This window comes from Saccopteryx leptura, chromosome 4, assembly GCF_036850995.1.
Source record: "Saccopteryx leptura isolate mSacLep1 chromosome 4, mSacLep1_pri_phased_curated, whole genome shotgun sequence".
Classification (NCBI taxonomy): Eukaryota; Metazoa; Chordata; class Mammalia; order Chiroptera; family Emballonuridae; genus Saccopteryx; species Saccopteryx leptura.
The window spans coordinates 115535199-115548144 of record NC_089506.1 but is presented as its reverse complement, the minus strand read 5'-3'; the positions used below and the strand labels follow the sequence as shown (position 1 = coordinate 115548144).

At 38.0% G+C, this 12946-nt stretch overlaps 1 protein-coding gene across 6 annotated transcripts in view; it reads left to right on the top strand.

Annotated features, from left to right (window-relative positions):
- DCLK1 (doublecortin like kinase 1) overlaps window positions 1–12946 on the top strand; it is a 384157-nt gene that overhangs the window by 32623 nt on the left and 338588 nt on the right. For all 6 annotated transcript variants that reach the window (XM_066381031.1, XM_066381032.1, XM_066381034.1 and 3 more), the window contains exon 3: window positions 12494–12840. In XM_066381031.1, the coding sequence (XP_066237128.1) occupies window positions 12494–12840 (347 nt within the window). The remainder of the gene's footprint in view (window positions 1–12493; window positions 12841–12946) is intronic.

The following is a 12946-nucleotide window of genomic DNA, read 5'->3' as shown; positions in this document are numbered from 1 at the left end:
GTGCACCTAAGTGGGCAGGTGCAAGCCTCCGTGTGCACTGCCGAAGTTGTGGGGCTGGGCATGCATGTGGCTTGCTACACGCTACCAAACAGTGCACAAGGGAGAAGCCTGTGGAGATAAGACCTGCGGAGTGCTGAGGTGTAGTAGACAAGCCTGGGGGCCCTTAGAAAGGTGCTTGATCTGCAATCAGCTCCCAGTGTGTGGCATGCTGAGATGTGCTAGACCTGTCTGCTGGCCCTTAGAAAGATGCTAGATCTGCAGTCGGCTCAAAGCCCTGCCTCTCTTGATGGCGGTGGTGGTTGGCACAGCCTTACCCAGAACTGTGCTTGAACGGTACCAGAGGAAGGACCTGGCTGCTTGTAAAGCCTCTTGCTCTGCAAGCAGTAGCTGGAGCGAATCTCACAGCTAAGTCCCCAGGCTGCTAGCTCAAGTGGGAGAGACATGGAGAGAGGTGCATGGAAAACTGAGACTCCCATTGTCGGACTCTCCAAACCCAAACAAGCCCCACCTACCAACAGGACTGAGGCCAAGCCTATGTCATTGCCACAGCAACACAAGTGCAAACCTTTGTTCAAGAGCCCCACAGGGACAAAACCTGTAGTACAGCGCCATCTGCCAAAAAAAAAAGGGAAGAAGCTACCTCAAAGACAGAAAGAATTACATTTTTATAACTTTTTTTTCCACTTTGGTCATTTTATCTTCTTTAATTTTTTTCTTTCCTTTTCCTTTTGAACTTCATTATCCATAGTTGTTACATTTTTCATTCTTGTTTTTTTATGAGGGTTTCATTTCAAAAACCTTTATTTTTTCTTTTTCTCTCATTCTATCATCATTTATCAACAAATTATTATATTTTGGATTCATATATTTCTTTGTGGCATTTTGCGTGTTTTTTACTTCATTTTTTATCTCTTTTGTCATTTTTCCTCAATTTCTGCTCATTTTCTGTAATTTTTGTTCCACTTATTATAGAATTTTAATTTTTTCACTATTTTTTCAATTTATTTTTTTAAATTATCTCTTATTAGTGTTATTAACCATACCACTCTAAAATGCCATTAAGGAAAAAGAAATAAAATATCATGGATACAAAAGACAAAGATATAGCTCACACAGGTGATGAAAGATCTCTAGAAAAAAATTTCAATTACTTGGAAACCTAGGCGTTAATGACAGAGAATTCAAAATTGAAGTCCTAAATATACTCAGTGAAATACAAAAAGTATGAAAAGGTAATTTAGAGAGCTCAAAAAACTATTTAATGAACAAAAAGAGTACTTCACCAAGAAAACAAACTATAAAAAGGAACCAGAGAGGAAAATCTCAATACATGAAATAAAAAACGAGGTAACAAGCTTAGCTAATAGAACAGACAAGATTGAGGAGAGAATTAGTGACATAGAAGACAGGCAACTAGAGATACTACCGAAAGAAGAAGAGACTCACAAATTAAAAAATAAAAAAGAGAAAGCCCTACAGGAATTGTCTGACTCCATTAGAAAGAGCAACACAAAATAATGGGTATATCAGAAGGCAAAGAGAGAGAAAATGGAATGGAGAACATATTCTGTTGCGATACCTTAGTTATTCATTGATTGCTTTCTCATATGTGCCTTGACCATGGGCCTTCAGCAGACTGAGTAACCCCTTGCTCAAGCCAGCGACCTTGAGTCCAAGCTGGTAAGCTTTTTGCTCAAGCCAGATGAGCCCGTGCTCAGATGAGGCAATCTTGGGGTCTCAAATCTGGGTCCTCCGCATCCCAGTCTGACATTCTATCCACTGTGCCACCGCGTGGTCAGGCTGGAGAACATACTCAAACAATTGACGAGAACTTCTACAGCCTGTGGAAAGAATTAGAGCCTCGAATTCAAGAAGCAAACAACAGCGAATTCCCTTAACCCAAAAAGACCTACTCTAAGGCACATCATAAAGAAATTATCACGAACCAATGACAAAGAAAAAATCCTCAAATAGCCAGGGAAGAGAAGAATACAACATACAAAGGAAGGCCCATTAGGCTATCATCAAATTTCTCAGAAGAAACTCTATAAACCCAAAGAGAGTGGACCCCAATATTTAAAGTACCGAAAGAGAGAAACTTCCAGCCAAGAATACTCGATTCATCTAAGCTACCCTTCAAGTACAAAGGGGAAATAAAAACATTCACAGATACAGAAAAGATGAGGGAATTTATCACCAGAAAACTGCCACTTCAGGAAATACTAAAGGGGGTTATCCAACCCGATAAAAAGAACAAAACAAAAACAAAAGCACAAGTAAAAGCTCCAACACGATCACAATAAAAACAAGATTAATCTGTGACAACAAAAAGATTAACAGTAGCAAAAGAGGATGGAGTGCAGAAGCACTTATGAGATAACTACTACAATGAATATGATATGTCTCCTTTCTATTAATAGTAACCACCCCTGAAAAAACCACTACAGAAACACAGGGCTTAAAAAAAGAAGAAACAGAGGAAAGAAGTATGGAATACAACCAAACAAAAACAAATGACAGAAAAACAAAAGAGAATAACCAAACAAGATACAGAGCTATAAGAAAGCAATATATAAAATGGCAATAGAAAACCCTCAGGTATCAATAATTACATTAAATGTAAATGGATTGAACTCACCAATAAAAAGACATAGAGTAGCAGAGTGGATTAAAAAAGAAAATCTAAATGTATGCTGCCTTTAAGAAACAGATCTAAGCTACAAGGAAAAAACAAATTCAAAGTGAAAGGTTGGAAAATGATTCTCTCTCTAAGCAAATAACATCCAAAGAGAAGCAGGTGTAGCCATATTTATATCTAACAATGCTGAGGACAAGACAGCAAAGATAATCAGAGACAAAGATGTTCATTTCATAATGATAAAGGGGACTAGAATCAAGAAGACATAACACTTCTTAATATATATGCACCAAACCAAGGAGCACCAAAGTATATAAGACATTTACTAACTGATCTAAAAATAAAAACCTACAAAAATACAGTCATACTTGGAGACCTCAATATACCACTGATGGCTCTAGATCATTCATTCAAAGAGAAAATCAATAAAGGTATATTGGCCTTAAACAAAACACTAGAAAAATTGGATATGATAGACATCTACAGGTCATTTCATCCCAAAATGCCAGAGTATACATTTTTCTCCAGTGTACATGGAACATTCTTAAACATTGTCTATATTTTGGGCTACAAAACTAACATCAACAAATTCAGAAAGATTGAAATTATATCAAGCATATTTTATGACCATAGAGCTTTGAAATTAGAATTCAACTGCAAAAAGGAAGTAGTCTAAATAGAGCCATAAGCAGGGAGGAAATAGAAATAACTATCCAAAACCTCCCAAAAAATAAAAGTCCAGGGCCAGACACTTATACTAGTGAATTCTATCAAACAGTCAAAGAAGATTTGGTTCCTATTCTGTTCAAAGTCTTCCAAAAAATTGAAGAAGCAATATTTCCAATTTTTATGAGGCCAACATAACCCTCATAGCAAAACTTGGCAAGGCCAACACAAAGAAAGAAAACTACAGACCTATATCACTAATGGATAGAGATGCTGAAATCCTAAACAAAATACTAGAAAATTGAATACAACAACATATTAAAAAAATAATTCATCATGACAAGTGGGATTCACCTCAGCATCACGAGGAACATTCAACATATGTAAAACAGTTAATGTAACATAGCATTATCAACAAAACAAAGAACAAAAACCATATGTTCCTATCAATAGAAGCAGAAAAGGCATTCGATAAAATACAACATCATTTTATGTTTAAAACACTCAAAAAAATGAGTATAGAAGGAAAATATCTCAACATAATAAAAGCCATTTATGACAAACCATCAGCTAACATCATATTAAATGCCATTAAACTGAAAATTCTTCCTTTAAAATCAGGAAGAAGACAAGATTGCCCATTCTCTCCACTCTTATTCAGCATAGTGCTGGAAGTTCTATCCTGAGCAGTCAGACAAGAGAAAGAAATAAAAGGCAATCATATTGGGAAAGAAGAAGTAAAGGTATGACTTTTGTCAGATGTTATGATCCTATACATCAAAAACCCCAAAGACTCCACAAAAAGACTATTAGAAACAATAAACCAATACCATAAGGTCACAGGATACAAAATTAATATACAGAAGTCTATTTCCTTTGTTTATGCCAACAATGAAACTTCAGAAAATGAATTGAAAAAAATAATCCCTTTTACGGTTGCAACAACAAAAAAATAAAACACCTAGGAATAAACATAACAAAATGTAAAGGACCTATATAATGAAAACTACTTGTTAAGGGAAATCAAAAAAGATACAATGAAATGGGAAAATATTCCTTCTTCTTGGATAGGAAGAATAAATATAGTTAAAATGACCGTATTACCCAAAGCAATATACAAATTTAATGCAATTCCCATCAAAAATCCAATGTCATTTTTAAAAGAAATGGAACAAAAAAATCTTCAGGTTTACATGGAACTATAAAAACCCCTGAATAGCCAAAGTAATCCTAAGGAAAAAGAATGAAGTTGGGGCATTACAATACCTGACTTCAAATTATACTATAGAGCCACAATAATCAAAACCGCATGGTATTAGCAGAAAAATAGACACTCAGACCAATGGAACAGAATAGACAGCCTGGAAATAAAACCACATGTATATGGTCAAATCGTCTTTGATAAAGGAGCCAAAAACACACAATGGAAAAAGAAAGCCTCTACAATAAATGGTGCTGGGAAAACTGTAAAGCCACGTGCAAAAGAAGGAAACTCGACTACAGTTTGTCCCCTTGTACCTAAATTAATTCAAAATGGATCAAAGACCTAAATATAGGACCTGAAACAATAAAATACATAGAAGAAAGCATAGGTACTAAACTCATGGACCTTGGTTACAAAGAACACTTTATGAATTTGACTCCAAAGGCAAGGAAGTAAAGGCAAAGATAAATAAATGGGAATACATCCGACTAAGAAACTTTTGCACAGCAAAAGAAATTGACAACAAAACAAACAGACAGCCAACTAAATGGGAAATGATATTTTCAAACAACAGCTCAGATAAGGGTCTAATATCCAAAATATACAAAGAACTCACAAAACTCAACAACAAACAAGCAAACAATCCAATAAAAAAAATGGGAAGAGGACATGAACAGACACTTCTCCCAGGAAGAAATACAAATGGCCAACAGATATATGAAAAGATGCTCATCTTCACTAGCTACTAGAGAAATGCAAATCAAAACTACAATGAGATACCACCTCACACCTGTTAGATTAGGTTGTATCAACAAGACAGGTAACAAGTGTTGGAGAGGCTGCGGAGAAAAAGGAACCCTCATTCCCTATTGGTGGGAATGTAAAGTAGTACAACCATTATGGAAGAAAGTATGGCAGTTCCTCAAAAAATCAAGAATAGAACTACCATATGAACCAGCAATCCTTCTACTGAGTATATACCCCCAAAAGTCAAAGTCATTGTTAGATATAAGTATGGCTATACCTGCTTTTCTTTGGATGTTATTTGCTTGGAGAGAGAATCGTTTTCCAACCTTTCACTTTGAATTTGTTTTTATCCTTATAGCTTAGATGTGTTTCTTGAAGGCAGCATACAGTTGGATTTTCTTTTTTAATCCATTCAGCTACTCTCTGTCTTTTTATTGGTGAGTTCAATCCATTTACATTTAGTGTAATTAATGACACTTAAGGGTTTCCTATTGCCATTTTATATATTGCTTTCTTATAGCTTTGTATCTTGTTTGGTTATTCTTTTTTGTTTTTCTGTCATTTGTTTTTATTTGGTTGTATTCCATACTTCTTTCCTCTGTTTCTTCTTTTTTTAAGCCCTGTGTTTCTGTAGTGGTTTTTTCAGGGGTGGTTACTATTAATAGAAAGGAGACATCATATTCATTGTAGTAGTTATCTCATAAGTGCTTCTGCACTCCATCCTCTTTTGCTACTGTTAATCTTTTTGTTGTCACAGATTAATCTTGTTTTTATTGTGATCTTGTTGGAGCTTTTACTTGTGATTTTGTTTTGTTTTGTTCTTTTTATCTGGTCTGATAACCCTCTTTAGTGTTTCCTGAAGTGGCAGTTTTCTGGTGATAAATTCTCTCATCTTTTCTGAATCTGTGAATGTTTTTATTTCCCCTTCATATTTGAAGGATAGCTTTGATGGATATAGTATTCTTGGCTGGAATTTCCTCTCTTTCAGAACTTGAGATACTGGGGTCCACTCTCTTCTGGCTTCTAGAATTTCTGCTACAAAATCTGATGATTACACAATGGGCCTTGCTTTAAATATTTTATTCTTCTTTTCCCTGGCTGCCTTTAGGATATTTTCTTTGTTATTAGTTTGTGATAATTTCATTACGAACTGCCTTGGAGTAGATTTGTTTGGGTTAAGATAACTTGGTGTTCTGTTTGCTTCTTGAATTCGAGTCTCTAGTTTTTTCTACAGGCTTGGGAAGTTTTTGTTTATTATTTGTTTGAATATGTTCTCCATTCCATTTTCTCTCTCTTCTTCTGATATACCCATTATTCTTATGTTGCTCTTTCTGATGGAATTAGACAATTCCTGTAGGGCTTTCTCATTTTTTTAAATTTGTGAGTCTCTCTCCTCTTCTCTCTGTAGTGTCTCTAGTTGCCTGTCTTCTATGTCACTAATTCTCTCCTCTACCTGGCCTGTTCTATTAGCTAAGCTTGTTACCTTATTTTTTAGTTCATGTATTGTTGTTTTTTTTTTATCTCTGTTTGATTTATTTTCAGTTTCAATTTTCTTGGTGATGTATTATTTTTGTTCATTGAATTGTTTTTTGAGCTCTCTAAATTGCCTTTTTGTGCTTTCCTGTATTTTCCTGAGTATTTCTAGGACTTCAATGTTTTATTCTCTGTCATTTAATTCCAAGGTTTCCAAGCAATTAAAATTTTTTTCTAGAGATTTTTCCTCATTTGTCTGAGCTACATCTCTGTCTTTTGTATCCATGATATTTGATTTCTTTTTCCTTAATTGCATTGGAGAGTGGTATTGTTAATAACACTAATAAGAGATGATTAAAAGAATTGAGAAAATGCAGTGAAAATTGAAAATTTTATTATGCTACGTGGGACAAAAACTACATAGAATGGAGAGCCAGAGCTGGGTGAAAATGACATAGATAAAAAACGAAGTAAAAAACACACAAAATGCCACCAGGAAAATATATGAATCCAGAATAAAATATTTGTTTTTAAATGACAATCAAATGAGAGAAAAAGTAAAAGAGGAAAGAAAAAAAAAAGGTTAAGGTTTTTGAAATGTAACCCTCATAAAAAAAAACAAGAATGGAAAATGTAATACCTATGGGTAATGACTTTCAAAATGAAAATAAAAGAATATGATGGAAAGAAGATAAAATGACCAAAGTGGGAGGAAAAAAAAGATGAAAAAAACCCAATAAAGCCTGACCTGTGGTGGCACAGTGGATAAAGCATTGACCTGGAAATGCTGAGGTTGCTGGTTTGAAACCCTGGGCTTGCCTGGTCAAGGCACATATGGGAGTTGATGCTTCCGGCTCCTTCCCCCTTCTCTCTCTCTGTGTCTCTCTCTCCTCTCTCTCTCTCTCCTCTCTAAAAATGAATAAATAAAATAAAAATTAAAAAAAATAAGAAATGGAAAAAAGTTATAAAAAATGTAATTTTTTCCTGGTTTTGAGAGGTTGATTCTTTTTTTTTTTTTTTTTTTTTTTTTTTACTTTTTGGCAAGTGATGCTGTACCACAGGTTTTGCCCCTGTGGCACTCTTGAGTAGAGATTTGGATCTGTCGCTATGGTGATGATGTAAGCTAGGCTTTAGTCCTGTTGGTAGGCGGGGCTTGTTAGGGTTTGCAGGCTCCGGCAATGGGAGGGTCAGTTTTCCAGGTGCCTCTCCACACGTCTCTCCTTTCTGATCCAGCAGCCTGGGGACTCAGCTGTGATGTTGCCCCAGCCACTGCTTGCAGAGTAAGAGGCCCTAAGAGCTGCCAAGTCTCCCCTCCAACACTGCTCAAAGCACAATTCTGGGTAAGGCTTTGCCAACCAGAGCCACCAGCGAGAGAGGCAGGGCTGGGAGCCGATTGCATATCTAAAATCTTTCTAAGGGCCAGCAGACAGGTCTAGCATGTCTTAGCATGCCACACACTGGGAGCCAATTGCAGATCAAGCGCCTTTCTAAAGGCCCCGGACATGTCTAGTATGCCTCAGCGCTCCGCGGGTCTAATCTCTACAGGCTTTTCTCCCTTATGCCCTGTTTGTTAGCCCTCAGCCCAGCCCTCACATGTTCCCCAGTGCTCTTGGAGGTCTGCTCTGCGGGAATGTCCTTTATAACTTATATTAGCTCTCGGGAAGTTGCCCCAGCCACTGCTTGCAGAGCAAGAGGCTCTAAGAGCTACCAAACTCCTCCTCCAGGTCTGCTCAAAGCACAGTTCTGGGTAAGGCTTTGCCAACCAGAGCTGCCAGTATAAGCAAGCAGGGTAGGGAGCTGATTGCTGTTCAGGTGCCTTTCTAAGGGCTCCCAGGCATGTCTAGTTTGCCTCAGCACTCCGTGGGTCTAATCTCCACAGGCTTTTCTCCCTTGTGCCTTGTTTGGAAATGTGCAGCCCATCTCCACAACTTCTGCCATGCTCTTGGGTCTGCTCCGTGGGAATGCTCTTTGTAACCTGTATTGGCTGGTGGAGGCGCCCCTCCCAGACAGGTCCAGGCCTAGGGAACCCGGCCCTTGTGCACTTCCCGTTCTGTTGGTCAGGGAGCTGGGACCACACATAAACTCTGGCTACAGCCCACGCAGAAGTCTACTACTGACAGTCTCCGGCTTAGCCTCTCCACCCGCAAACACGCACGCCCATGTCAGAGGCGCCAGGTGGAGCCACTTGCATATCACCTGCGATCGCAGACCGGAAGCAAACGAAGCCCAAAGCCGCTCTGGTGCCAGCCTCTGCAGGCAACCCACTCCGGCCACCTCCGCTGGAGTCTGCCGCTGGCGCTAGCTCCGCGTCTGCGATCTTAGGCTGAGCTACCGGTGCGCTTTCTCCTCGGCTTGATCATCTGCCCTGGCAGCTTCTTCCCTTGCCCCTAATCCTCTTTTTCTTTCAGTTTTAAGTGAAAGAAGCTCTTCCTCAGATCAGTGAGAAAAGTAGAATACTCTGTTCTCTGTCTTATTTCCTTCAGAATGGATTATATATTCAGCTACCTTTTCTCCCAATTGTATCTTTGTTTGGTATATGTATATTTCAGATGCTCCTGAGATTGTTTCTCTGTCTCTAGTTGTTGAATTTATTGAAATTTCAGGGGGAGATATTGGGAGCACCCTTCAACGGTGCCATTTCTCTGACATCACTAGCCTCCTTGCTTAATTTATATATCAAGTCTAGTAGTATAGTATTTTGGCAGACTTTAGGGTTTTCTATGTACAGTATCATGTTGTAAGCTAATAATGACAGTTTTACTTCTTTCCTAATTTGGATGCCTTTTATTTCTTCTTCTTTTCTGATTGTTGTGTCTAGTACTACTAGTACAATGTTGAATAAGTGTGGTGAAAGGGAACATGTCTTTTTCCCTAACCTTCAGGGGATTGCATTTAATTTTTGGCCATTGAGTATGATGTTGACTTTCATTTTGTCATAGATGGCCTTTATCATGTTGAGGTATGTTTTCTGTATTCCCACTTTGCTGAGAGTTTTGATTATAAATGGGTGTTGGATTTTATCAAACTTTTTCTGCATCTATTGATATGATCATGTGATTTTTATCCTTCGTTTTGTGTATGTGGTGAATTACATTTATCGATTTGCGAATATTGTGTGAGCCTTGTCTCCCTAGAATAAATCCCATTTGATCACGATGTATGATCTTTTCAGTGTATTGCTAGATACAGTTTGCCAATACTTTGTTAAGAATTTTAGCACCTATGTTTATCAGGGATATTGGCCAATAGCTTTCTTTCTTTTAGTGTCTTTACCTGGTTTTGGAATTAGGATAATGCATACTTGTAAAATGAGCTTGGAAGTCTTCCCTCTTCTTTAAGTTTTTAGAATAATGAGAAAGATAGCTGTTAGTTCTTCTTTGAATATTTGGTAAAATTCACCTGTTAAGCCATCTGGTTCAGAACTTTTGTTTGCTGGGAGTTTTTTGATAACTGTTTCAATTTCATTCATTGTAATCGATCTGCTCAGTTCTTCTGATTCTTCCAGATTCAGTTATGGAAGATTGTATGTTTCTAGGAATTTATACATTATGTCCAGGTTGTCCAACTTTTTGGCATATAGTTCTATATAGTATTTTCTTACAATCCTTTGTATTTCTGTGATGTCAGGTATCACTTCTCTTTTATTTCTGATTATATTTATTTGGGGGCTCCCTCTTTTTTACTTTATGAGTCTTGTTAAAGGTTTGTCAATCTTGTTTACCTTTTTAAAGAACCAGTTCTTGGTTCCATTGATCTTTTGTAGTTTTTTTTATATATATTCTATGTTATTTATTTCCACTCTGATCTTTATTATTTCCTTCCTTTTACTTCCTCTGGGCTTTGTTTGTTGTTCTTATTTTAGTTCTTTTAGGTGCAGGGTTAGCTTGTTTATTTGAGACTTTTCTTGTTGTTTTTTTTTTGCATTTTTCTGAAGCTGGAAACAGGGAGAGACAGTCAGACAGACTCCTGCATGCGCCTGACCAGGATCCACCCGGCACGCCCACCATGGGGCGATGCTCTGCCCACCAGGGGGCGATGCTCTGCTCATCCTGGGCGTCGCCATGTTGCGACCAGAGCCACTCTAGCGCCTGAGGCAGAGGCCACAGAGCCATCCCCAGCGCCCGGGCCATCTTTGCTCCAATGGAGCCTTGGCTGCGGGAGGGGAAGAGAGAGACAGAGAGGAAGGCGCGGCGGAGGGGTGGAGAAGCAAATGGGCGCTTCTCCTGTGTGCCCTGGCTGGGAATCGAACCTGGGTCCTCCGCACGCTAGGCTGACGCTCTACCGCTGAGCCAACCGGCCAGGGCCTTGTTTGTTTTTTTTAATGTATGCTTGTACTGCTATGAACTCTCTCAGGATTGCTTTTGCTGTGTCAATAGATTTTGGGTTGTTGTATGTTCATTTTAATTTGTTTCAAGGAAATATTTTATTTCTTCCTTGATCTTATTGTTAAACCATTCGTTATTTAATAACATGCTATTTAGCGTCCAAGTGTTTGAATGTTTTTCAGTTTTTCTATTGCAGTAGATTTCTAGTTTTATGGCATTGTGGTCAGAGGATACTTGATATGATTTTAATCTTAAATTTATTGAGATTTGTTTTGTGTTCTAACATGTACTCTATCCTGGAGAATGTACCATGAGCACTTGAAAAGATTGTATATTCTGCTGCTTTGGTGTGAAATGTTCTGAAGATATCCGTTGAGTCCATTTTGATTTAATGTGACATTGAAGGTCACTGTTTCTTTGTTGATTTTCTGTCTGGAGACTATCTCACATTTTATTTTTTTTTAAATTTTAATTTATTTTATTGATTTTAGAAAGAGAGAGAGAGAGAATGGGTAGATAGATATTTGTTGTGCCACCTGTCCATGCATTAATTGGTTGACTCTTGGATGTGCCCTAACCAGGGATCAAACTCTTAACCTTGGCATGTCAAGATGATACTCTATACAGCCACGGTACATATTTTATTTTTGTATATGTGTGAATATTTAAGTTCTATTCTCTTAGAAATAACTCTTTTTTAATACTACACAGTGTTGTCAGTTATATTCACCATGTTTTATATTGGATCCTCTGTTCTTATTTACCTTAAATAATTATATTTGTTTTAGAGTCAGTTTATGAAACTACACATTGTAAGTTGACCACTCTCAGAACCCTTCATCTTGGAACGGTTGTGAATTAGCTCCCAGTCTGTGTGTATCACCGAGCTTGGCTCTGCATAGTTGGGAGAATAGGAAGGGTGATTATTTTGCTTGCTTTTGGAATTCTGCTTGATTTTACAAAATGTTTAGCAAATACCACCATCAATTATAAGTTATATAGCTATTTTAAGAGATGTTTTTCTGATCCAGAGTTAGTTTTTACTTTATTTCAGGTGGCAAATATAGGTACCTCTGATTTTGATGTTTTCTGGAAATATAAATATTTCTAAATTTAAAGAATACATCTATTTTGTATTCAGCTTTATACCTTTTCTGAGGTATATTGAATAAATAACAATATTTCTATTGCCAATTGGAGGATGAAGAAAGGGAGGAATGATGATTTTTTTTACCCCCAGGATACCAATCTGTTGCTGACAAAGCCAAAATGGAGGTCAAAAGTCTTCCTTTTCATTAATTAATAATCCACACTTCAGTTGTTTAAAAAGTCACAACTAGCTCTACCTCCTTAAGTAGTAAATAAAAATTATCAAAATTTAGGTAAAAGGGAGTGAGTTTACCTTAGTGTAAATTTAAATATATCTCTCTTTGTCCTTAGGAGAGAGTTATGTGTGTGGCTCAATAGAGCCCTTCAAGAAGCTGGAGTACACCAAGAACGTGAACCCCAACTGGTCTGTGAACGTCAAGACCACCTCGGCGTCCCGGGCGGTGTCGTCACTGGCCACTGCCAAAGGGAGCCCTTCCGAGGTGCGGGAGAATAAAGATTTCATTCGGCCCAAGCTGGTCACCATCATCAGAAGTGGGGTGAAGCCACGGAAGGCCGTCCGGATCCTGCTGAACAAGAAAACTGCTCATTCCTTTGAGCAGGTGCTCACTGACATCACCGACGCCATCAAGCTGGACTCAGGAGTGGTGAAACGCCTGTACACCCTGGATGGGAAACAGGTAAGAGGAGCACTATGATCTGGCCTGGCCTCTACAGGCAGGAATCGGAGATGGGGGAGGGGCATTTATGTGGCAGGTGGTGGGGATCTGAAATGTGCTCTCTCTG